This window comes from Lepidochelys olivacea (assembly GCF_965140295.1).
Source record: "Lepidochelys olivacea isolate rLepOli2 genome assembly, chromosome: 7".
Classification (NCBI taxonomy): domain Eukaryota; kingdom Metazoa; phylum Chordata; order Testudines; family Cheloniidae; genus Lepidochelys; species Lepidochelys olivacea.
This window is the reverse complement of record NC_140417.1, coordinates 72430632-72458236: the sequence shown is the minus strand read 5'-3', so window position 1 is coordinate 72458236 and position 27605 is coordinate 72430632. Positions and strand designations below refer to the sequence as shown.

Genomic DNA, 27605 nt, shown 5'->3' with positions numbered 1-27605 from the left:
TGAGTTTGCACCAGATGTTACTGGGGTTCTGATTAGGCACATGGCATCTTTATTACTAGAGATATTGTTCAAGTAGGGCTCTCTGTCATGTTAGGTGTGCAGTGCTGGCAGCTGGGAACACTGATTCAAAAATGGACCGTGTTAGTAGTGAATGAAATTTGTTAACATAGGTTGCCTTTTTCGTGGCATCCACAAATCAAGTTTTTGGTGTCAAGCCTGTTCTTGGTAGACTTTTGAAAAACGCTACCATTACAATGCTTTCTGACACCGTTTCAAAAAAATTTATTTTATTGGGTTCCACCCGCCCCTATGAGAGAAGAACAGAGAATAGAGACAAAAGACCAAAGCAGTAAAAGAAGAGGAATGGAAAGGGAGGAGGGGAAGCAAAAAAGTGACATTTTGGTTTCTATTTTGTAGAGATTAATCAAAGATTCTAAAAAGTTAGAGCAAATCTTTTCAAATGTATCTGAGGTGTGAGGTAGTTGTTTGGTTTCAAGCACTGCTCTGGAGAACCAAGCTTTCTGTGAGATGGAGATTTTCCAAGATGAAGGGATAAATTGCTAAACACAGTGTGGGAAGTAATTTTTAAGGAGATATCTACTATCATATTAATCTTCCTACTTATTTCTAGCCAAAAGGATTGTATCAGCTGCAAAACTTTTGAGACTGTGTGTGGCTGCAGGAAACCCACATCTCCAGCAGGAGTCTCTTTTTGGCAAGGCCTGTCCACAGTAACCTATATGGGGACCAGTATCAATGAAATATAATTCTCTGCTGGATAGAGTTTTTAATGTTTTGCAAGGCACTTCCCCATTGGCTAGTGTTCAAGGATATACATGCATGGTTCAGGCAGTTAAATTAGGGAGGGTCTTTAGGGCCTGTAAGCCATAATGGGCTCCGGTTGGTTGGGTGAACTTAATGAAGCTCTCACCACATCAACAACAATTCTGAAGTCTCTGGTCCTTCCAGCGCATCAGGCTCAAATGTCCTTCAAGAGATGCTTAAGCTGCCGGTAATGTCATGCAGGTGGACCGAGTAGATTGCAGGGTTGGAGTTCTTGGAATAGGAGAAACTGATCTCTGCGATCAACTGAGACACCCAAATTATCCCCTTATCCATCCACTCTACCCATTAATGATTTCTTGTCCATTTTCAGCAATGGGTTGACCCAAAGTACAGTATGTATGTGTCAAGGTTCCTCCCCCACTCTGAACTCTAGGGTACAGATGTGGGGACCTGCATGAAAAACCTCCTAAGCTTATCTTTACCAGCTTAGGTCAAAACTTCCCCAAGGTACAAAATATTCCACCCGTTGTCCTTGGATTGGCCGCTACCACCACCAAACTAATACTGGTTACTGGGGAAGAGCTGTTTGGACGTGTCTTTCCCCCCAAAATACTTCCCAAAACCTTGCACCCCACTTCCCGGACAAGGTTTGGTAAAAAGCTTCACCAATTTGCCTAGGTGACTACAGACCCAGACCCTTGGATCTTAAGAACAATGAACAATCCTCCCAACACTTGCACCCCCCCTTTCCTGGGAAATGTTGGATAAAAAGCCTCACCAATTTGCAAAGGTGACCACAGACCCAAACCCTTGGATCTGAGAACAATGAAAAAGCATTCAGTTTTCTTACAAGAAGACTTTTAATAAAGAATAGAAGTAAGTAGAAATAAAGAAATCCCCCCTGTAAAATTAGGATGGTAGATATCTTACAGGGTAATTAGATTCAAAAACATAGAGAACCCCTCTAGGCAAAACCTTAAGTTACAAAAAAGATACACAGACAGAAATAGTTATTCTATTCAGCACAATTCTTTTCTCAGCCATTTAAAGAAATCATAATCTAACACATACCTAGCTAGGTTACTTACTAAAAGTTCTAAGACTCCATTCCTGGTCTATCCCCGGCCAAGACGACTACAGACAGACATAGACCCTTTGTTTCTCTCCCTCCTCCCAGCTTTTGAAAGTATCTTGTCTCCTCATTGGTCATTTTGGTCAGGTGCCAGCGAGGTTACCTTTAGCTTCTTAACCCTTTACATGTGAGAGGAGCTTTCCCCTGGCCAGGAGGGATTTCAAAGGGGTTTACCCTTCCCTTTATATTTATGACAGTATGTGTGAGAAGAAACAGAATTTAATATTTCTAGCCAAACTGGCCCACGCTTCTCTGGTAGCCAATATTATTGGGGAAATTCTACAATCAAAAAGGTAATAGGTTGAACCTACTATTCCTGCCAGTGGGAGAGGATGTATATCAGCTTTTTTGGCAGTTTCAGCAGTACATGTGTCAAAGATTTGAGTAGTCATGGAAGCTGACTCCTAGAGACGATCTGCTCAGGTGAGGGGTGGAGCACGTTGGATGGTCAGTGTTGGGAAGCTTGCGTTGCTGCTGCTGCTGCCTGTGCTGCAGCTCATTTCGGGTAATGCTTCAGACTCCATGACTTCAATCCAGCATCTTTCAACTGTAGTACATAGTTACTAGGCTTTCCCTCGTAGGGGTCTGCTGGTGCTCATAAAATGATGGAGCTCTACTCTTGCAATTTCATGGTGACAGAAAAGCTTCTGGAGTAAATTAGTTTTCACTCACGGGCCATATAGTAAAGAAGGAAGTCATTAAACATTTTAAGGATAATGGAACCAAGATGAGTGGGGGAAAAAATATAGACTGAATATCAGAATGCCTGATGATGAAATCTGTTAGGCTTTTGACTAGTCTCAAAGTAGGTGTTGGAAGCCCCATCACTTGGACAAAGGAAAGTACTGATGTGAACAATCCTTCATAGCTAGGGAGATGGCTGGTTATTTCACATAAGTGACTTTCAGACGTCAATGACTTTCAAGCATTACTGATGCAGACCAGCAACTGAGATGTAAAAAGTATAGTATGTCATTCACCAGACCCAGGTTGATGTCCATGCCCATGAGGGAAATGTTATCTTTCCAGTACTGTGGTGAAATATGAACTGTTTTTTTAAAAAGTACATTAAAATGAGTCATAAAAATAAATTTAATACACTTTTTATAATTATTTCTCATTAACCGTTTGGACTTTATTTAAAAATTTGAAAAACTGTAAGAATGAAGCTGCAGTTGTCAAGGTTGATAGACCTGAGAGATCATTTCAGGGTTCAGTTGGCAGGAGACATATATGAGCCTGCAAAAATTTTAAACAAAAATGAATTAACTTCTTTCTTGTAACCTGTCTTCCTTTTTCTTTTCAAAGTGTCAGTTTGTGGTTTTGATAAATGTCAGAAACATTTCTCTTTTTTTCAAATAAAGTTCTTCTCTGCATAATCCTGTGTTGTGATTTTTTCTCATCCCTCCAAAGATTACTTTGTTCTTCCTATGGTTTCTCATCGGAAGAGTATCTGAGTAATGGGATGGAGTTGACAGCAGAGTGTGTTTCCTACTTAATTAGTTTCATGTGATAACTTAAAAAGGGGAGAGGAGGGAGTTCATTTGTTTGGCTGTTTTTTGTTTTGTTTTCCTATAGTGTTGGAAATTCATTAACAATTCTTAAAGTAAGAATAAAAATAAAAGCCTAAACACTTACTGTTTTTTTTGCTGCCAGGCTGTAGGCTTTCTTGTCATGCTTTCTACAGTGTTTTGGATAAAGACAATGATTAATAGTTTGTTTTACATGGTACAAGGCTATATATGTATACTTATTAGAGAACTGCACCCTCATATCTGTGTATCAGTCCCTGACACAAACCATTGATAAAATGTGTAGGTGTGTGCTGGCACAATGCAGTCAAAGTGGAATCATAATTATCTCCCAAGCAAGAAGCCCGGGTTATGTGATAGACAGCAGTTTGAGTTAAATCACTGTTTATAAAGTGTCCTGAGGATCTCTTCTCAGTCAAACCAGGAACAGGTTAGATTAATATGTAGTTTATAAATATTTACCAAATAAACTCATAGGCAAAATTACTTTTCGGAATCCCCAATGTTTTGAATCATTTCTGTTTTAGCATTTATCATATGCCTCTTGGGGAGTCCTGAATGGTTATCGATGAGGTTATTCTTCTTTCTGGTAAAATATTGATGTATGATAGAAAATTGTTCTGTTTATATTGTGGTAGCACCTAGGACTATCTGTCATGGACTGGGACCCAACTGTGCTAGGTGCTGTACAAACACACAACAAAAAGATGGTCCGTGCCCCAAAGGGATGACAGTCTAAGTAAGGCCCAACTTGAATTGCAGGATGATTGTCAAAAAATTGCAGCTGCTTTGTGGACAAGCCGTGGAAAATTGCGGAAAAGTCCATTATTACTTTTCCACGATTTTGCACTGTTGATTGCCTGGGGCTCCCGTTATCAGCTTCTGGGGTCTGAGAGCGGGGACTCCCACTGTCAAAATTGCGGTGGAAGTCTAATATTGCGAATCTGCTATATCGAAAGTTAAGTAGGGCCTGAAGTATAAGACAAAAGACAACAGATCAGGGAAGCACAAGAAAACAAGGAGCCAGTATTGGTTAATGTGATAGGCAGTTCTCATAGGACTCCAGCTGCCTAACCATTTTAAAGTTTGTTTGTTTTTGTAGGCTTCACTGCAAGGGATAGTTTTAAGGAGGTATTTTGAAGGAGGATAATGAGGTAGCTTTACAGTTATATACAAAGAACTCTTCCAAAGCACAAGAAAGGTACTCTTTTGGAAGCTTAATGAGTGCATGTTGAAGGGTGACATCATTGACTGAAGGGAGATGAGTCAGCATCTCACTAGTGTATGAGACATGATAGGCAACTTTGGGAATAGGGCTTGAAAATGAAGACAAGCAGCTTAAATTTGATCTGATGGAGAAAGGGAAACTGATGGAGGGATGCAAAGTGGGGTGACCTGGTCGAAGCGATGAGCTAAGAAAATGACCTCTGCAGCAGTATTTTGAATGTATATAAGCAGGACAAAATTGTGGCCTTGGTAAAGAAACAAACAAATTAAAATCTGTAAATTAATATAGTAAATGCTTATTGCTCCCTCCCCAAATGGGAACAATGTGTTTTACTTTTAATTATTATTGCTCTGCTTTATTTTCTTTTCCATGCCCTTATCCCTTTGATACACAAAAAGGGACTGAATTTTATGAATATGACTTAATAGTCAAATGACCTCTCTGCACTTTCTCTTCTTATGGGAGTAAAATTCATATTAAACTCCTTTAACCCAGAATTTCAGTTTGTTCTTACTTTGTAAATACAAGAATAAAATCTGCTTCATTCATATTTTTTGTTCATTCCTGGAACTATATTATTGATTCAAAATCTCTCTGCTGGCTTCTGAATGTGTGTGTATGTGGCTACTGAGTGTGCACATTTATTTATTAATATAATATAATATAATTTATAATTAATATATATGTAAAATCCAGAAATTAATATTGTATTGATTTTATTAGGCACTAGGAATATTGAGGGTATTTTGTTTAGGGGGAAATAGTATAGTCTGCTAAATTTAAACATAAAACTCCTTAAGTTGAATGCAGTAGACATGATATTACAATGTCACATAAAATCAACAATAATTGTTTTAGCTGTAGAGTGGTTACCACCTCCATCTATATTGCATCTACTGTTACAATAGTTGGCGAAACTGCTTAGCTGGAAAGGCAGGTCATGACAGTAACTAGTATTGTGGAAACTGATTCCAAATATGAAACAAGATGTTTTAAAACAGGAAAAATGTTTTCTTACAAACAATACCACTGCAGTTTGAAGAGCAGAAAGGAGTAAAATGACCAAAATAAATTACAGTTGGGAAACACAGATTTCATCAGGTCTGAAGGAAACATTCATTTTGTTACTGAAGTGTTGTTCAGTCAGTCAGCATCCTGTCACAGCAAGTTAATATGGGGAAGAGAAAACAACCAAGTAGAAAATGTTAAGCCATTGCTGTCTCTGCATGTTGTTTTTGTCTTTTTGGCTTCATTATTCTACCTTCTTATGTGATGGATAGAGTTGTCTAAGTGCATGTTTCGTATGTTTAGTTTGTTTGGTTTGATGGGCTGTCAGATTTAGATTTAAACTCCCTGCCATCACTACCACCACATGCTACCTCAGCCTCTTCTCATTTGGGCTGTCAGGCACATTTGTTCATTATATTTGGAGGACCAGTTTATATTGACAAGCAGTCATTACTTATGGCAGTGTTTAGTCGGGCTTCTTTTGCTGCAGTATAAATGTTCATTTTGCTAAATTGCAAGTCAAGTATGCTTGGCCAGGAGCTCTTACCTCTGCTACAACTCATTAAACCATTTGCATCACTTAAGTCATAGTCATTTAGTCAACCACTCAGGTGCAAACCTTGATGAAATTACCAAATTATATTTGGCAAATAGTAGCTCATGTTTTGTAAATAAACCCTAGAGCTTCCCTGAGAAATAAAACCCTCCTAAAAAGATCTTAAAGCTTTAAATATTCCTTCAAAATTTTTGGTGATAGGTAAAATACACTGTAGATTTCATTCAGTTATATAACTTAGTTTCAAATCCAGTTGCCCAAAAAATGCCGCAAAGGGTAAGTACATGTTAAAAAAGTAAGGACCTAACTGGTCAACTATAGCTTTTTATTGCTAATGTTTTTTATTTCCCTCTATCAAGAAAAATGTTGGCAACAATTTTTATGCTTCTGTACCTTAAGTTAGAAAAAGAGAAATAATGTAAATTTATCCACAAATGAGCATGGCTTAATGTTCCAAAGTTTGGGCATCTGCAATCAAAAAGAATAGATTTTCATCATTTGAATCGGATCACAATATTATTATTATTATTATAATTAAAGTATTGTATCACTTTTTCTCATTGCCACTGTCACAGAGTGAGTGGACTTGTAAGGAGGTTAGAGTTCATCTACACCTGAGCCCTCCCTGCCCCGTGTCCCCAGGTGGAAGAAATGAATTAAAGTCATGTGACAATCAGATGACTAGGAGCTGGGTGCACTGGGAGATATAAAGGCAGCATCTCAGTAAGAGGAGAGCCAAGTAGAGAGGACTCCCGGGAGAGGAATCTTGGGAGTCTGTGCTCTATAAAGAATTAGGAGGGCAGTCAGGAAAGCTGGTAGTATAGAAGAAAAGAGAAGCAAGACAGGTAGTGGTTATGGGGTTCAGTCAGTCCAATTTTTAGTGTTCCCCGGGCCAGGAATCCATAGAGGGTGGGTGTGAGTTCCACTTGTACTGCCACTCTGTTTGCACTCTCCCACCCTCAAATGTCCCCTTTATATAAGTGGGAATACCGACTGAATAGAGCCCACAATGTCTTGTTGCTGAGCCTGGGAAGGAAGGGCTGGAATTGAGGTGACAAGAAGACAGACCCTCAGGAAGGAATGACTGGAAGACTTCTGTGTGTGTTTGGACTTCAGAGCCCAGAAGGGGTTCTTGTGACTTGGCCAGAGGGTTAAGTCACTCAGCAGTGGAACTGTGCCGATGGCCAAGAGAATTATTGGTAAAAACTAGGAGGGAAACTGAGTCACGGTGGTTGCAATGTTTGGCAGGCCATAAGGGGGTGTGCTCTTGGTCTGCATCCTGCAACAGTCACGTTAGTGTGTTTTGTTTCCACCTGAAAACTTGATAGTTTAGTTAAGTTTAGAAGTGTTGTTGAGAAGACCTAGTGGGCTGGGGAAAAAGGGGAAGTACCCCCTTCATCACCTCTCCCCCCCCCTTTTCTAGGTAAAAGCACTGTGAATCTATGGTGAAAACTATTTAGGGAACTCTGCCTTGTAAAAAGGAGAGGGTTGAAAGCAATGATGATCCCTAGAGAAAAAGCTGGGAGATCCTGGGTATGCTTGTGGATTTAGTACCCAGTCTTGTAGCCCTTACTCAGGTAAATGAGTTCTGTTAAAATAATCAGTGGGATTATTCACTTGTGTGGGTGCTGTAGAATTAGGCCTTTAGGTCCTGATACTGATAACACTTATTCCATGCTTAACTTCATGTACGTGAGTAGTCCCAGTGAAAGTACTCCTGTGCATAAATGTCTGTACTTTGCCTCATGATTTGTACAGGAAGGATTCCTAATCAAACTTATAGGTGGGTAAGAGAGACAGAGGAAGATGCTCTTGTAGGGGCATAAGGAGGGAAAAGAAAGGGAAAAAGGAAAGCAGAATTGCAGAGTTTAAAATGTGCACTTATATTCATTTAATTACGCATTTGCCATCAGACTTGTGAAGTTGCTGGCCTTGGTTCTGTTTCAGGAAGGATGTGTGTCATACTATCATTACATTTTCTGCAAAGGAGTATAAACAAAAGGTTGAAGTGTTGACAGCTATGACAAAGTTCAGTACCATAGTGTGTCACCAGATAAGTGATACTGTATAGTTTGTGACAGTCAGCAAAGCATGGCGGCTACTATTCATGTGTCAGTTTTAAAAGACAGGAAGCGTTACCCAAAGGAGAGAGAATATCAGAATTTGACAGCCTGGTGACACTTAAGGTTAAATGTCTTCTTTTGAATAGATTTAATTTATATATGTATTCATTTTATTTTATGGCTTGAAGTCTGAAATTCCAGACTTGCAACACTTTTTTGTTTATCTCATTATTCGGGGGTGTTCGTGCTGTGGGAGAACAAGCCAACATCTTTAAAGTTTCCTGCTAAAATTGAAGGGTACTAGATTTTAGATAAAAAGAAAAGGAGGACTTGTGGCACCTTAGAGACTAACAAATTTATTTGAGCATAAGCTTTCGTGAGCTACAGCTCATGCTCAAATAAATTTGTTAGTCTCTAAGGTGCCACAAGTCTTCCTTTTCTTTTTGCGGTTACAGACTAATACGGCTGCTACTCTGAAACCTAGATTTTAGATGTTAACTTTGATATCCATGTTTTTTACTGCACAAAAATGCAAATGTACATGAAGCCAATAGCCAGCCACTGCAGTGCAGTAGGTGCCTTATTCAATTTTTATTAAGACATGTCCCGTTTCTGAAAATAATATATTGTTAATAGATTGATATATAACTTGCACTCAGTTGCTCCACTGCAGCCAAATTTCCTTCAGATTTCTCAGACTTGCAACTTTCTTTGCAAGATGAGCTTTAATTCAGAGTGTTAAATGGAAATTTAAAACTCTACATCATAGTCTTTTTTTTTTTTTTTCACATGAACATCTTATAATAAGATTCTAGGATTGTCATTCTGTCTATGTCTCACTCTGAAGCCTCGGATATCTGAGTCAGTACAAAGCAAAGGAAAAAGCTTCAAGGATGATTGAGTGCTCTTTTTGTCTAGAATATCATCAGGCTCAATCATTACTGGAATTCATGGACTTCTATGTCCAATTTTTAAGTTTTCAGCCATTTTTGGCTTTTTTACACTTTACAAATTTACCCCGAATGACAGCACGGACTTTCACCTAGTTATAAATAATAAACTAGAGCCACACTATGTATGTATTAAGGTTGTATTATCCTCCTTTCTTTCACATATTTAGTTTGTTCCATAAGTTCCATAAGTTCCTTTAACTTCCTAAGCACTTATATTCATTCCTTCGCATCTCCTGTACATGCTGTAGAAATAATTTGGGGAAAATTGAAGGCAGAAGTTTTAAGGGAAGAACAAGCCACAAAGGTGAAGAACTGAAGTAGTATATGGTGGTCCAGTGGAAGCTAGAAGGTCCCCTTTGCAAGAAATCTATCTGCAAAGTTTCAAAGAGACTTCAGTGTGTAGTGAAATCATATAATGGACACTTGAAGCAGGAAAATTACTAAATATATGACTAAAAAGAAATATTTTCTTTGTAACTTTTGATTATTTAATCTCTGAACTCTTATGCGTGTCTAAAGTCAATAACACTCATCAGTGTTTTTCATATTAAGTCCACTATCTACTATACATATTTTTGGTGTGTACAATATATAAAATATTTAGAAAGCAATTCTGGATGTTCTAAATTGACAATTTGGCTTCAAAACTATGGAATACTAGATCTCCAGATTTTGGGGGTCGTTGTTGGTGAAGGTAATGATCTTAGTTGCCTATTGGAGGGACCCAACTATCTTGCTCTTCAGATTCCTTCAGTGCCTTGTGTTAAACTAGAATAAAATATACACAGATGGAGTGACATCAAATAAGAGGAGGGAGGAGAAGAGGAAATTGGCTGAGCCAAAAAAAAAAAAAGCATAGAAGAACTACCAGATGTATTCAGACCTGCCACTTCCCCTCAAAGATTGTAGGCCACATCCTCAGCTGCTGTAAATTAATGTAGCTCTCTTGACTTCAGTTGAGCTTAACCAATTCCCCAGTTGGTATAAACTGGTAATCTTGAGTGAAAAGTTCCTGGGATTTCCCTGACCCCCATTTTTTTTAATCTTCCACACAGTCTAGCCAACGTTAATTTTTCTCTACTGCAGCTTTTGCCACCTGGAACATATACCTCCCAAAATTTCAGGTGGCTAAAGCGGTATGCAGCACCACTCAGGTTTGGTCCATCCACATAGAGATGGAAGGACAGACTGGCCAGATTTGATTGATGTTGCAACCTAGCACATGGGATTGCAACACCAATCACATTTAGAGGAGAAGCTGAGATGGAGAAGCAGACAGGCCAAATGTGAGTGGTGCTGTGAGACCCTGTGTGCCATGTCACACCACCACCACTGGGTTTGGGGCCCCTCTCAAAGCGGGGTCCAGGGCAAACTCCATCTGCAGGGCAGCCCTGAATGGAGGAAATGTTCACTTCAACCAGGACAGGGGGTTTTGGGGATCAAAGCAGGACTGTTCAGTTAAACCCAGGACAGTTGGGAGATCTGGGAACATTCTTCCTGTTTCTCTCTCCATCAGCAATTCTTCATTTCATTTTAAATTACAGCTAGAAACATCTCTTCTCCCTTGCCTATACGTCTTAGGTTTCTCTACCCTTTGGCTCTTATTTCTTAGTAACTTTATTATTTAACTCTGTAAAGTGTCTTTGGATAACCATTGTCTTGTCTTTTATTACATTAGAGATTAATTAGCGGCTAATTGGATTCTACGTTCACCTTGTCATTTCCGTCTTATTTTGTCTTGGACAAGTCACTTAACCTTTGCTCTCATCATACATATAAGTAAAATGGGTGGATAATGGTTACCTACTCTGTACTTTACAGATTATTGGGAAAGATAATTAGTTTGTAAAGTTAATTGAAAACTTTGGATGAAAGATGCTATAGGAATGAGATTATTAAACAAAATAATTTAAGATTAACTTGCCTAATGTTTACTATTTTCCAGTGTGAAAAGTGGACCTGTGCAGTCTTTATCTTGTTAATATCAATCACATTTTTGGTGCAAAGGAAATCTTTCTTTTTGTAGGTGCTCGAAGATGCAGAGTCTCAGCATTTGTTCCAGTCCATCTTGCCTGATATGGTGAAGCTAGCACTTTGTCTCCCTAGTATCTGCACTCAGGTAAGTAAGCACAAATAGGTACACCCCCGGGGCAGATTAATTTCCTATAAACTATAACTAATTGCTGGGGTCAAAATGCCATAGCCATGTTACGTTTCTTATTGAAAGCTATGGTGGTTCTGTCTCATTTAGCTGAGGCCTAGGGAACAGGGAGGACAACACACACCCACAATGGTACAAAAGAACATTAAAAACTCACTGTCTCATTTCTGAACCTTAATTTAAGCCATCAGTCAAAATTCTATATATATTAGAAATTTCTTGTTCTTTCTAATGAAATGACCATGAAATTTTTAAACTTTGAAAATATTTTAGTTGATTTTTATAGCCTTTTGGATTTGAAACCACTTTTAAAGCTATTTTAATCTTATGTGAATAATGCTTCAGATAAGGCTTCTTCTTTTACGTATAAAAATACATGATTATATTTACACCTCCACAGTGTCTGTGAATATACGGTTCTCAGTAATGATCATGAATGTTTTACTTTATTGTAATAGGGCCAAATCCTTTAGGCACTTCTTAGTTGGTATAATGCTTACTGCTGGGAATAGTCACCTCAAACTCAATAGGACTGTTCATGTGAGTAAAGGCTATTTAGATGAGTAAGCATTTGCAGGATAGAGCCTCTAATTAGTAAGCACGACTGTCTCAACTTTTAAAATAGGTTTTTCAAAAGTAAGGTGTTTGTATTGGAATAGAAAAGCATTGCCCTGCTTAGTTATGCTAAAGAGGATGTTTACAAAGGACACGAATTCAGAAAATTGGAATATTTTCTGGTCTTTTTACCAGTCATTTGGCTGGAAGAACTTTTCTGACAGCTACAAAGCTTTTAAAAGTGAATTCAGCATGCACAGGACACCAAGATGATTAAATTATGCATATTTTAAAGGAGTTTTACTGCCTTGAAATGTTTCTATTTGAGAGATGAGTTATTGACCATTTTATACTATCTCTAGGTCACTCTTTGAGTTTAGAGGTAGCTGAACTTAAGATGCAGTAGTGAAATCTATTTTATACACTGAAATGACTTAATCTACAACAGCAGTATAGTTTAGCTAAATAAACTGAATTCTGTGAAACAGGATTTTTCAATCTTTCTTCCATTTTTTCTTCTGTGATATCATAACCCAGTCTTACAGAGCCCTAATATGAACAGATGAATATATGGAGAAAGAAAAACCTGTAGCCAAAAGAGAGATCTAAATTCAGTGAATATAAATTTAATAACTTCACATTTTATAAAAATATGTCAAAACATTCTTAATGGAGATTTCATTTATTGCATGTCTCCTAGGATTGTATATCCAATAATTCTACTTATTGCACCTGTTCACACAGGAAATGTCTCTTCACAGCTAGTGCTAAAACCTAATGACCCAGCTCCACTGAAGCTGTGCTTGTTGCATTTGCGGAGAACCAGAAGCAAAGATGGCAATTGTTTAATTGGGAGGGAGGAGCTAGAAGAAGGGATGAAGAAATGTATTTTCATTTGATTATTTTTTAAATGACTATTACAATAGCTACTAGCCCATTACTTAAATAATTCTAACTTATTTTGTAATATTGTGTCAGATATAAAAGTGGTTCTTAAACTAAAATCCCTTGAATGTTATGGGAAAAACTCAATGAAGGAAATTTTTCAGACTTCTTTTAATGCACAGTAAAATTTTTCATGCTGTCAGCTATGATTAAAGGATAGCAGGGTCTGCTAGTTTGATTTCCGTTTCTAAAATCTAAAGAGCATTAATTTCATCCTGTTTTTCAGATGTGTAATTGCTTTTGCTCGTATGAAAATGTGGCTTTTCAAACTCTGCATCTCCTGAAGTCAAGTTACCAAACCAAAATGACAGGTTTCAGAGTAGCAGCTGTGTTAGTCTGTATTTGCAAAAAGAAAAGGAGTACTTGTGGCACCTTAGAGACTAACAAATTTATTTGAGCATAAGCTTTCGTGAGCATGCCGATGAAGTGAGCTGTAGCTCATGAAAGCTTATGCTCAAATAAATTTGTTAGTCTCTACGGTGCCACAAGTCCTCCTTTTCTTTTTGCAAACCAAAATGGCAGTTGAGAGCCAATTTGGTTTCCTAATCTTATAGTAGACATGCAAGTAGATTAGTAAAAATACAAAATGGTCAATTTACTAGAGATGAGTGGGAATCTGTACCCGTTTTTGAAGGTCTCCTTAGAAACTAAGAATGATAGCCAAGGATTTAATGCAGAGATTATTGATGTGCTAATACATTCGTGAAAATGCTGCATGCATCTGAGGGTTTTGCTTTCTCTTGTGTTGTCTAAAGGTATACATCTCTTTTTATTCTAACACATTCTATTCTGCCAGTACACAGTTTCTCCTCTTTAACAAAATGTTTCAAGACATTTTTATAGCTCTGCAACAGTATTTCCTAGTTAATGCTGAATAATTACTCTAAATCAGAAATGTCAAAAACATAGCCCCTGGCCTGGATTCAGCCTTTCTAATGTATGTTTTGTGTGTGTGTGTGTGTAAGAGAGATGGCATGTTCACATCCTGCAGAATCCTAACTTCCACTGGGGAAGAGGAAAGTTGGTTTCTTGTTGGAAAGCAGACATTGAAAACATGGATCACTTTGCACAGAACTTGAAACGGTAGCTTGGAGAAGTGTGAACTCCATCACCCCCATTCATCTAATTGATTGGTTAACTCTAAAACCTAGTGATCATGCTTTAAATGTGAGCATTAACTACTTCATTGCTGATCATTTTCATGGGAGTGAAGCTCATGGGAGATGAGAACTGGAAATTAACGCAAGGAGGAAATGTGCATTGAAGAAAAGAGGAAAGACACGAAGGAGAAAAACAGGCAAATAGAGAAGGAAGAAACACAAAGCAAAAATGGGTGTGGTAGTCATGGAAAGCGTATTTTTTTCACTGAATGGTGTGGAATTTAATGATAAAATTAACAGTAATAACGTAAAGCTTAGTTTTTATATAAATGCTATAGTCCACCTTTTGAGTTTTGTGTAAAGTTCTAATTGCACTGTGCAAACTGAATGCTCCTTTTGCAGTCGTTTTACTTATCAAAAAGAGACAACCTCCCCGCCAAACAAACAAAAACACCCACTTCCCACTTATTGCCAAAGAATTTAGAGAGAGGGAAGCTGATATAAATCTCTGTCCTTCAGTCTCTGCAGTGGCTCCAATATGCTTACCCTGGTTCTCTCCTTTTACCCATTCAAGCCTTTTGGAATTCCTACAGCCCTACCAGTAAAGTGGCTGTCCCGCATAGCTGCCAGCTGGGGTGAAGACCAGCTTCCTGCACTTACCACCCCTCATACTTACAGCTATCTCCCTCTTACTGTAGGTGTGCTGTTTGCAGGGAGTGGGGACAGAAGATACCCTTTCAGAGATGCTTCCATTGTGTGTGTGTGTACTGCAGCCACAGGGTGTGGTGGCAGTTCAAGTAGACATACCGGAGCTAACTTTAGTCTAGTTAGCTTGGATCCTGGAGTAGTGAAGCCACAACAGTGTGCACTTCAGTGCAGGCTAGCCCTGCGAGTAATTACCCAAGGTTCTTGGGCTCATACAGCTCATGCTGAAGCATGTGCTGTCATGTCTTCGTTGCTCCAGAACGCAAGCTAGCTTATTAAAGCTAGCTTGGGTATGTGTCCACTTAAATAGCAGTCGCATACTCTGACTGCAGTATAGACATATCCTAAATCTGTGGCTGCTGTCTAGGGGAAGGTAGCATTTCTATAAAGGGGCAGAAACCTGCTCTCCTCTCCAGGTCTTGTAGAGCACTCAGAGAAGCAGCTCATGATGATTTATAAAACCAGATACTGAAGATTCTTTGTAGTGTATGACCCCTGTTAATTTGTTGGCAGAACTCCCAAATAGAGCTGCAAGCAAGGAGAGTCTGCTTTGGGTTATAGCCCCTTTTAAGTTTCTTTAGCTGACATCCTGTTCACTATAGAACATTTTGTGGAGGGGAAAACTTGCAGAATATGCTTAGTGCATCTGTTAACATTACTCTCATGAGTTTAAAAGCCATATTTGGTGTTCAGATAAGAAGCAGGGACCATCTTCAGTGGCCACAGATGTTTCACAGCCATTACTAATGAGCAACTGCCTTGTCAGAATAGTGAGCAGATTCAAAGACCTGGTGAACACTAGAAAATTAGGTTGGTTTAACTACATAGGCTGGGGTGTGAAAAAATCCATGCTCCTGAGTGGCATTGTTAAGATGACCTAAGTCCCCATATAGACAGCACTATGTCAACAGAACAATTCTTCTGTCACCCTCACTACTGCCTCTCGGGGCGGTGTATTACCTACACCGACAGAAGAACCCTTTCTGTCGGAGTAGGTAGTGTCTACACTGACGTGCTACAGTGCTTGCCACTGTAGTGTTTTGTGTGGACAACCCCAAAGGATAGTTTTGTCTGATGTGAACTTATAGATAGGGAGGGGGGAAAATATTCTTTGTAAGACGCTGTTCTTTATTAGTCTTTACTTAAGACTTTTTGTTTTTTTCCTGGATAACTTTGAAAGTTGGTGGCTCCTGTTTTCAGTATTTCTTTTCATTTTCTGGCCCCCAAACTTTTTTGTTTTGTTTTGGTCTTCATTAGGGTTATTTTAATAATAATAATAATAAAAGTTACTGTTCCATTCTGGCTAATTATGCTTTCCTTAAAGTATTAAATCTTTAATTATGTTGTCCTGGTCTTCATAACATTCATGATGTAGACTTGTAAATTCTTTGGAGAGAGGCATCTTCAACCTGAGGATGTTGCATGGAATTGTGAGATTAAGATGGATTGAATATAAGTGGTAACAAATGGTGTCAATAAAGGTTTAATCATACAAGTTACCAATGTGGATAGTTGTAAGTTGGCTCTGTACAACCTTCTCGATTCATTTTTGCCAGTGCATGTCATTCCTGATCTCATCCCAGGCCTATTCACAGCTCTGTTAATTCACTTTAGTCTTGTCCTGTAAATGTATTGCTAAATTTGGTCCTTTTTATATCATGGACTGCTAGTTGTGCTAATTTTTGTGCTGTGGACAGATGCCCACTTAGAATGTAGAATGAGATTCTCCAAATTGGTTTCCACCTGTGATCAAATAAGATTTGAACAGTGATTCCTCACAGGAGTGAAAATGGTGAACTAAATTCCTCTCCAACTCCTCCACTCCATCCAACATCTTCCTCCTCAGGCATATCATAAAGGGACAGAATTTCTAATTTATGCACTGCACATGTTTTATAGGGTGGGGATAAAGAAAGAAGGCCTTCAAATTGATAAGCCAGTCATAAAATAAATATATAATAATAATGGTGCTTGTTGTGTGTGTTCTTGAATTCAAATTATATTTGAGTCTTCTAGTTATCCAAAACACAAAATTGGATGAGGGAGTCAAAATAAATCGTTGAGTAATTAAATTTTTTATAGTTAAGGTGACATTTGTCCCCTCATTTTACAGCTGTAAATGGGTGAGTGCTGTAATAATATATTTTCTTTAAATTGTGCAACAGCATTGTGACAGTATGCTGAGGTTCCCAGACTTGAGAGTTAATGTTAACCCTCTCAGCCTCAGCAGCTGAGAGTTTTGGTATTGCTAAGAAGTGTGACAACTCACTGACACACCAGCTTCTCAGCTTTCCCAGTAAACTCTTCAGGACTCTCAGTCCAGCTCTTGCCTTGCAGGTAACAAACTCCCCCAGAGACTTCCCTAGAGACCTCTCAGTGCAATGTCCAGTCTCCTTAGTGAACAAACAGAAGTTAAATTTGTTGCTCCTTTAAGGAGACAATATACTGCAGCCTGTTAGCTTAAGTGGGTTTTACACTCCCTTCCCTTCAAAAAGTGCACTTAATAGTTTTATAGTAAAAGTAAAGCAAATTTATTTAACAAAAAGGACAGAGGATTGAATGATGCCAAGTATAAGGATGAAAGGTTACAAACAAAAGTAAAAATACACTTCTAAGACTAAAATCTGATTCAACAAACTAGACTCTTGTTCAAAGAAGTGTTTCTCAAGTCTCTTTTCTACCATGGCTGACCAGATTCTCTGGCCAGGACCCTTCATAGATCTCAAAGTGCTCAGTTCCTTTATCCCTTCTGGTGAAGGATGCCAAAATGGCCTTTTCTCTCTGCTTATATCTTTCCAAAGTTCATTGACCCTGCTTCAAGAGATAGGTGGGCTTCCTGGGGTGCAATCTTCATCCCCCATTGAGATTGCTAAATGGTCATCTTTCTCCACTTGCTCTCCTGATGTCTTTGTTTTCTTGCATGTCAGTGTGCTTTTCTTTGTCTTTGGTCACATCTTGGCTACTTTTCAACGGAGAGACATTCAAGCAATCAGAATCATATTCCTTTGAAACAGTTGTATCTTAAGCATTGCTTGCCAAATACATTTTAAGAACATAATTCTGGAACATATTCATTACCCTTTGTGTACACCTATTACACGCACCATGCAATGATTTTTGGGACAAGTATGTTACCAGTTTGTGTAGATATATTACATAACACCTTTTAGATACAGATAATGACACCAATGTGTGGGGTACAGAAGGTATGTCAGGCCTGACAAGAGTTGCTGAGACAGAGTAGTGAACTACCCACAGGCATAACTTTAGAATCCAGCTGCTGGAATAAATAAAATATAATATATATATCTTACTTGATTTTAAGATTGCCCAGTTATTACTATGTTCAGTCTGTTTCCACCTCTGGAGCCTGTTTTTTCTCTGATAAGTTGTGCTTTGTTGGCCTTATTGTTACTGATTAGAAATCTGCTATTTGTCAAACAAGCTAGTTCCCAATCATCTTAGTTGAACAGCCCTTGACTTTAATGGTGCTGCTGATTTAAGGACCAACCAATGGCCCTAAATTACCCTTGCTCTAATTTAGCAAATGTAATTTTGTGCTCCTGCTTTTTTTTTTTTTTTTTTTTTGAATTGCTAAACTAATTATTTCTCTCTCTCTCTCTCTCTTTTTTGTCCATTCTATTCTGGTAGCCAATACCTTTACTGAAACAAAAGATGAATCACTCCATCACAATGTCACAGGAGCAGATCGCTAGTTTTCTAGCCAATGCTTTTTTCTGCACTTTTCCACGACGCAATGCCAAGATGAAGTCTGAGTATTCTAGTTATCCAGACATTAACTTCAACAGGTATGGCATTCTTGAATAAATGGATCAGATGACCCTTCAAGGAAAATATTGTAGCCACTTAGGGGAGAATTCTGTTTTTTCTTTCACATCAGTAAAAGGCAATTAACACCAATTCAGTAGTTGATCTTTGCCTCTAAAATTATAAGGAAAAAACAGGAAACAATTTAATCACATTATCTATGGGAAATATGAGGGTCTTGTGGATGAGAAGTTAATGCTTGATAACAAGGTTGTCCTACCCCAATCTATTCACAAACTTGCACTGATTTAATTAATTGACTGCAACCCCCCCTGTGGACACTCTTATTTCCATTTATAAGCATGAAAAGTGCTATATAAGAGCTAGGTATAATTCTTATTAAAGAGTGCCTTACTTCTTTTTAGCTTCAGCCTGTTCCTAGAAGACTTAAGTGAAACTGAAATAAATCTGGCTTAAACTGACTGTGTCCACACAGCCTTTTGTGATCTGGTTTAACTACAGCAGTTAAAATTGCACCTTAAGCTAAAACCAGTGGAATTCTGAGTGTAGACAAGCCTTTAGTCTCCCCTTCATGGGCTCAAACTTGCACTGAAATAATTAAATTGATCTTAATTCACAACTTTTGTTAAATATTATATTGGGCTGTGCCATGTTGTCTGCCTGTAATGCCTGCCTGTCCCTCTTTTTTCTCTTTAAACTCTGCCCATCAACCAATATAAATTCCTACATTGTTTCATCACCACTTTTTAAATCAAAGTATCTCAAACCTCCTGCTCAGAACATACGCTAAAACAAACTAATCCCTTTATTTACATAGGGCAGAATGTTGCATGCATGGAAGGCTACTGACGCTGGGGAAAGGAAGAGAACATAGTGTCCCTGAAAAGTGGAACTGTCTTTGTTCTTAGGGCTTATCAGAGTCCCTGTTGATTTTTACAAAAAGCGTGTTTTGTCATGGTTTTTGTAAACACTTGCAAATTTTGACCATTGGAGCCGATGCAGTTACCTGTTTAGCCAGTCTGATGTTATCTCACCACCATCTCCCCTCGTTCTGTTACATAGTGGAACCATGGGTATGCAATCCTTCATAAGTCCTTGGGCTACTCCTCCATTGCATTAGAGTCCAATCCACATGGAGTTCTTGTCTAACTCTTACTCCAGGCAGTGCTGTAAGTGACATGTCGACAGAAAGATCAGCTGTACTGCAGCCATTTGCTTGAAGTAGTAGTCATATCCTCGGCCACCATGAACTCTGCTTCCTATCTCCCTTGCACCAGTAATGAATAGACTAGGGAAGGGCACCTGGTGTGGAGGGAAAACAAGCAGCTGACCATGCATAAGGGGAGAGTGAATAAATATAGCAGAGACAGGGAAGGATTAATAAGGCATGAGCTGTGGAGGAAAGCATACAAAAAGTAGATTGAAGGATGGAGGCATTCAACCATGAGCACTGGGAGAAACTGACCCAGAGGAGTAACACTGTTTCCTACCTCACCTTTTACTGTAACATGGCCCCATTTGTATTTTGAAAATGGGGAGAGGTAGAGAAGGAAAGCGTAGAGTTTGCATCATTTTCTTCCTACCCTCAATGCCACTGTCATCTTCTCTCCACATTTCCTGGTTTTTGAAAATATGGGCATGTCAACAGGAAGGAAAGGGCAATAAAATAAATGTCTTTAGCCATTAGTGGTGTTGCATGCTTGTAATTAGGGCAGAATTTGTCCCAATACATTCTATAAGATTTGAAAATACAAACAATCATTGACAAGCTGGCAGCATATGTACAAAATGTACTGGGCAGTGTCCAAAATCATAATTTGTGATTGTTATAACAATGCACTCCACTTTTAAGGAATATCGGGGGCTTTTTTCCTACTGTGGTTAGAGAGGGATATATTAGAAGTTGTTCTGCTGCAGCAACCCTGCTTCCCCACAGCAAAGTGCTATGGCATGGAGACTTAAATTGTGTGGAAACTACTACGTTTTATCTTCTGCATAATGGAATGAATTCCTTCCATTACCTGTAGAAATTAACGTACTATACTCCTTTAATGAAGCAGAATAATTGTGTGCATATTAGCAAATTTTTGTGATTTTTTTTTCTTTTAACAAATGCATTATTCCATAATTAAACTGACTTTCTGCCTTCCCAATGTTTGCATAATACACATTTTTCTTCCCACCAAATCTTTAAATAATAAAATTTGCAGCTTAAGGTAAAAAAATACATGTGCATAAGAAATCTGTTAATCAAATGTCTTTAACTTCATACAGTAGTCATGTTCCTAATCTTTGATTATTAATTTGTTTTATTCTACAAAGAAATGACTAGGTATACACATGTTCAGTGATTGTTTTGGAAAGGACTATAAAATCGTCGGCCAAATATAGGTATTTTCAACCCTGTTAATTTTAGGGCCTGATACTATGTTTTGCTATTCAATCTTGTATCTTACTGGATTCTATGGGAGTTGATGGTGCTCTGCACTTCACAGTATCCATCCCTCATCGTTAACAATGATGGACTTTTGTTTCAAAGTGAAAAAGATCTGTACCCTCATAGTTGTGTGGATTTGGCTTTTATATCAAATTGCAGAATGAATTATGCCCCTTTAACCTCTATTAATTTTAAACACATTTAAAAATTGGTACTTCATAGATGGTTAAACTGAGAAAGATCTTAAGTCTAATTTAAAACACTTTAAATCTGCTGTCAGAAAATGTCCCCCTTTTCCACTCTAGGGCTTGGCCATTTTAGGTAATAAAATGAAATGATACACTTGGTATGTACATATTAAATAAAAATTGTCACTGTTTGCTTACTGTGATTTGACAAGGCTATCAATCTGTTTTATCAAACAAGCCATACTTGGTACAAGAGACCTGCGACATACCATTTATTTTATTTTCTGTAAACCATCTCAAATGTGCCACTCCTTGTTATGTGCTGATGAAGGCAAGTTTCCTGAGTGCTTTTCTGCATGCTGACCGCTTTACGGTCATCTGGAAGGGAGAATGCTTATACATCAGCATAACATAAGCCATTTTACACTTTGCTCTTTCCAATCCAACTCTTGCTATTGTCACCTAAAATAAATATATATGTGTCAGTACATCTTTGACTTTGTGGTGCTTAACTTTATAGTACATTGTAACATTTTCATGTAAATTTAGATTGTACTTCCTCCTACAAACTAAGAGGCTATTAAGTAATAATATAATAAAGTAGTAAAACACTTGCCAATGTGATTAAATACATCCCTTTTAAACCTGGCAAGGATGTGCCTTTTTGGGTTTTTAAAGTTGTTAATAGTATAATATATAAATTAGAAGTATATCTGATGAAATGGAATGGTCTCTAAGACTCTCTTTAGATTACAGTGTTAAAATGTTGCCTTAGAATTGTAATTAGGACAATGCCTATGCTGTTTCCTTTCAGAACATTTGAAATGTGAGTAAAAATATTGTGAGCAATATTTTAGAAGGGAGAGAGAGAGATTAGGTTGACATGGAAAAGATGCATTTTAACTTGTCTGAATTAAAAAGAGACAATCGGGGAATTTAAGTGTTATGGTTGAAATGCCAATCTTATCTCCATCACAAAATAAGTAGTCATTAAGTTTGTTGTTGTGTGACACCCTTGTTGACAGACTCTGCAGAGAGGTCAAGCACCAACTGTGCTAAGAGAATGAATTACATTTTTCAGTTCTAAAGGTGATCCTTCTAGAACATAGTTGAGGCACGTTGATAGGGTAGTTGAAGAAACTTACGCTGCTTCTGCTTACGGTGTATCTGTTCTGTGAATAGACAGAGAATCTGAGTTGTGTCCAGGGCTTATCTATCTAGTACCTTTTTAGAGAACAAAATATTCCTCCTTGTTCCCTCCCTTGTAAAATAAAAAAATAAAACATGTATGGCCGATCCTTTGTTCTTTAATTTCTCTACTTTTGTGTGAGGATTGCAGATGAGAATGGTCTCTGTCATGAGGGTTTGTACTGATTGTGATACTGTTGAGTTTGCCTGTTGTTCCTATTGAGAATTATTAGACTTGCCTCTTAAATTCCTAGACTTTGGGAAGCCCCTTCATGATATTTGGGCAGTTTTTAAATAAAATTGAGTTTGAAGCAGGTTATGAGGGTAAAATACGTTTTCTTCTCAAAGTAGTTTTCCGGATAACTGTAAGAGGGGTTGAGTGGCTTGTCAAGAGCTCGTACGCTTTACTTATGTGGCTCTGATCTGCCAGCAGTTGTTGACTCTTAGCTATGGCATGCTGCTACAGTAGCTCCTTTCCCCGTTTTCCTGTAACAAGAGACTGTGCACATTAAAAGCGCATGGTTCCAAGTCACAAATAGGCTTAGCTCAGATCACAGGGTTCAGCTTCATATTTTAAAGTGGTACATACACCGGCATAAACCTGGAGATTTTTTTGACGCACAATTAAGACAATAAAATAAAGTTATATAAAATTACATCTAAACTGTTGTGCATTTCTGCAATAGTGACAATATAATATACTGACACCACCAATATGTATCCTAAATTTAACTCCAGCCTTGTCAGGCAGGATCTTTAAGCTAATTATTTTAGTGAATGGAAATAGGAAAAAATTTACACTAGTTAAGATATATGCATCTTTTATGGATTTTTTTAATATAGGAAAGGAAATGGGCAAACTGTACAGACACTTATACAGGGGAACTGAAATCTGATTTAGCAATAATGCAGTTGTCTCGTACCATAAACAACATCAATTTCATAGCATTGAGTATTCTCTGTGGAGTAAATTATCCAGTGTATTTGAGGTGATCTGGTTAGGGAATAGGAATATATATTGTTTCTATAAAAAGTGGCTCCAGTTACCTCCTAACCATAAACATTTCATTGCAAAGAACTGAATATTGCTTTTAAGGGTTTTTTTTCCCCTTTAGGATGATGGCTGTGGATTCTATTAATCTTCATTGTAGATGGAAATGTTTATTTTTAAATGAATAATTTTCTGTACAACTTACAAATATACATGTGAATTTGGGTTATAAAATGTGGTCTAAATTTCAAAATGAAAGTTCTTATATTCTTAGAATAATTAGTAGAGCAAACTCTAATGATTGGATAATGGGAATTTGGTTTAATGCTTAAAGCATAAAAACTGAGTTTTGGGTTCTATTCCTGGTTCTCCTATTACCCATGGTCATACAGTGAGTTAAGTCACTTAGGGTATATCCACACAGCAGCTAGACACCCGCAGCTGGCCCATGCTAGCTGACTCGGGCTGGTGGGACTTGGGCTGCGGGGCTGTTTCATTGCTTTGTACACTTCCAGGCTTGGGTTGGAGCCTGGGCTCTAGGGTTCTGCGTTGTGGGCGAGTCCCAGAACTCGGGCTCCAGCCCAAGCCCAGAAGTCTACAAAGCGCTGAAGCAGCCCTGCAACTCAAGCCCCATCAGCCCGAGTTGGCTGGCCTGGGCGAACCGCAGGTTTTTCTTTTCTATGTAGACATACCCTACAATTTTCAAGTATTTACTAATTTTGAAAGCGTCAATTTTCACATGCCTAACTCATGACCTAGGGCCTAACTTTCAGTTACTGAACTCCCACAGTTCCCTCTGACTTCAGCGAGAGCAAGATTTGCTCCTTAGCGTAAATTTGTGGTTCTTAAGACTAAAAAAGATCCCCAGTAACTTTAAAAAAAGAAGTTGCTATTATTTTCTTTGATCCAGTTCACTTACCAAACATGGGAAAAACCCAGAAATGAGAGATGCCTCTTTTTTGGGGGTGTAGTAAGGGAGGGCAGTGTTTGCAATTGGATTGACCAACAAAAATTACATTGCTCCATGTATATATGTTCATACAAACCTTAATGAAAAACATCTTTGTTTTAAAGGTAAATTTCTAATTACACATCAGGTTGTTCAGTGCTCTGGTTTTGTCTGTTTCGCTGACAATATTTTACACCTGTGACAGTTAATAGTCTGCAGTAACTAAAAGAAGAAATTGCCAGTGAAGTTAAATGGTTGAAGTATAGTATGTTTCTTCTCTTTGAGGCCAAGGGGAATCCCAAACCTCTAAGCTACTCTCTATGTAAAGAAAGGAATAGAAGGCAGGTTTTAATGTAGAAAGGTGGGATTTACTTACTTAATTTGAAAAGATATACAACAGCATCAAATCTATTTATTTCACAGTGCCTTGTGTGTTTGACTTGTATAAGTCTGCTCTGAAGTTTTTCCCCACTAGAAAACATAATAGCTCGTTAGATAATTTCATTTCCTCCTGCATTACCACAAGAGTGATAATTTGCAGTCTGCTTGATACCCATCATGACAGGTTTTCTCAGAATTATCACCTGGATTGTTAGAGATCAATTATTTGGGTAAAATTTTGACACTGTAAAGAACATTCTTAACATTAATCCATTTGAGAGACCTGTTTTTCCACAAAAACCTCATATTAGTGATTTACTAAAATCTGTATCAGCTTGTACATAAAGAGTAACATTTTCAATAGTATTAAAGAAACTTAGGAGCCTGATTTTCAGTGAGACTTAAGGTCCCAAGTCACTTGGATGTTTTTTTAAAATATTTTATTCAGCAACGTTATTTTGTAGTTACCATTTTTTAAGTTTGAGTGGTAGCCATGTTAGTCTGTATCAGCAAAAACAACGAGGAGTCCTTGTGGCACCTTAGAGACTAACAGATTTATTTGGGCATAAGCTTTCGTGGGCTAAAACCCACTTCATCAAATGCATGGAGTGGAAAATACAGTAGGCAGGTATAAATACACAGCACACGAAAAGATGGGAGTTGCCTTACCAAGTTGGGGGGAAGGGGACAGTGCTAACAAGCCAATTCAGTTAAGGTGGAAGTGGCCTATTCTCAACAGTTGACAAGGAGGGGTGAATAGCAAGGGAGGGAAAATCACTTTTATAGTGCTAATGAGGCCAATGCAGTCAAGGTGGCCCATTTAAAATAGTTGACAAGAAGGTGTGAGTATCAGCAGAGGGAAATTAGTTTTTGTAGTGACCCATCCACTCCCAGTCTTTATTCAGGCCTAATTTGATGATGTCCAGTTTGAAAATTCATTCCAGTTCTGCAGTTTCTCATTGGAGTCTGTTTGTTGAAGAATTGCTACTTTTAAGTCTGCTTTGGAGTGTCCAGGGAGATTGGAGTGTTTTCCCACTGGTTTTTGAATGTTATAATACTTGATGTCTGATTTGTGTCCATTTATTCTTTTGCGTAGAGACTGTCCGGTTTGATCAATGTACATGGCAAAGGGGCATTGCTGGGCACATGATGCCATATATCACATTGGCAGATGTGCAGGTGGATGAGCCCCTGATGGTGTGGCTGATGTGGTTAGGTCCTATGATGGTGTCCCTTGAATAGATATGTGGACAGAATTGGCAACGGGGTTTGTTGCAGGAATTGGTTCCTGGGTTAGTGTTTTTGTTGTGTGGTGTGTAGTTGCTGGTGAGTATTTGCTTCAGGTTGGGGGGCTGTCTGTAAGCGAGGACTGGCCTGTCTCCCAAGGTCTGTGAGAAGAGTGAAGGATCGTCCTTCAGGATAGATTGTAAATCCTTGAAGATGCGCTGGAGAGGTTTTAGTTGGGGGCTGAACGTGATAGCTAGTGGCGTTCTGTTACTTTCTTTGTTGGGCCTGTCCTGTAGAAGGTGATTTCTGGGTACCCTTCTGGCTCTGTCAGTCTGTTTCTTCACTTCACCAGGTGGGTATTGTAGTTTTAAGAATGCTTGATAGAGATCCTGTAGGTGTTTGTCTCTGTCTGAGGGATTGGAGAAAATGCAGTTGTATCTTAGTGCTTGTCTGTAGACAATGGATCGTGTGATGTGGTCTGGATGAAAGGTGGAGGCATGTAGGTAAGTATAGCGGTCAGTAGGTTTCCAGTATAGGGTGGTGTTTTTGTGACTATCGCTTATTTGTACTGTAGTATCCAGGAAGTAGATCTCTTGTGTGGACCGGTCAAGGCTGAGATTGATGGTGGGGTGGAAATTGTTGAAATCCTGATGGAATTCCTCAAAGGCCTCTTTCCCAGGGGTCCAGATGATGAAGATGTCATCAATGTAGCGCAAGTAGAGTAGGGGATTTAGGGGATGAGAGCGGAGGAAACATTGTTCTAAGTCAGCCATAAAAATGTTCGCATACTGTGGGGCCATGCGAATACCCATAGCAGTCCCGCTGACTTGAAGGTATCAATTGTCCCCAAATCTGAAATATTTGTGGGTGAGGACAAAGTCACAAAGTTCAGCCACCAGGTTTGCTGTGACATTATCAGGGATACTGTTCCTGATGGCTTGTACTCCATCTTTGTGTGGAATGTTGGTGTAGAGAGTTTCTACATCCATAGTGGCTAGGATGGTGTTTTCTGGAAGATCACCAATGGATTGTAGTTTCCTCAGGAAGTCAGTGGTGTCTTGAAGATAGCTGGGAGTGCTGGTAGCCACAGCTAATTTTGTTTGTTTTCTTTCTCAGCTCTTCCGTGGAGCGGGGGGTGAAAGGGCTTGAGGATACCCCACAGGGAGGAATTCCCAAGTGCTCCTTCCTGGGTTCAAAGGGGTTTTTGTTTTTTTTGCATTTGGTTGGCAGCAGTGTTTACCAAGCCAAGGTCAGAGAAAAGCTGTAACCTTGGGAGTTTAATACACACCTGGAGTGGCAAGTATTAATTTTTAAAATCCTTGTGGGCCCCACTTCTGCACTCGGAGTGACAGAGTTGGGATTTATACATGTGCTAGCAAGTATGGCTGTGTTCTATCTTTTCTATTGGAGATTAGAATTTCCCATTCTAAATTTCTTTACGTTTCTAAAGATCTCTATAGACTGCCATCCTATGCTCTGTAGTTGACGCTGAACTACTTAAAGCTGTGCAACATACTGTTGTCCACAAAAGCACTAGTGGAATGTTGTGGAGACCATTTCACTTGATGATGGGAATATAAATAACAGTAGCAAACACTTATTGTAGCTCTTTGTTCTTCACGATGGCTTTGATGAATAACTGATTCCAGCACAATTTCATCTTACAGAACTCGATCAATATCTGTGATGGAACACAAAATATGTAAAAATGTAAATAGAAAATATTTGTTT

The 27605-nt window shown here is 38.5% G+C and overlaps 1 protein-coding gene across 6 annotated transcripts in view; it reads left to right on the top strand.

Annotated features, from left to right (window-relative positions):
* Positions 1-27605, top strand: part of PARG (poly(ADP-ribose) glycohydrolase) — a 126400-nt gene that overhangs the window by 45244 nt on the left and 53551 nt on the right. For all 6 annotated transcript variants that reach the window (XM_084633595.1, XM_084633594.1, XM_084633592.1 and 3 more), the window contains 2 exons: positions 11285-11377; positions 18376-18533. In XM_084633595.1, the coding sequence (XP_084489721.1) occupies positions 11285-11377; positions 18376-18533 (251 nt within the window). The remainder of the gene's footprint in view (positions 1-11284; positions 11378-18375; positions 18534-27605) is intronic.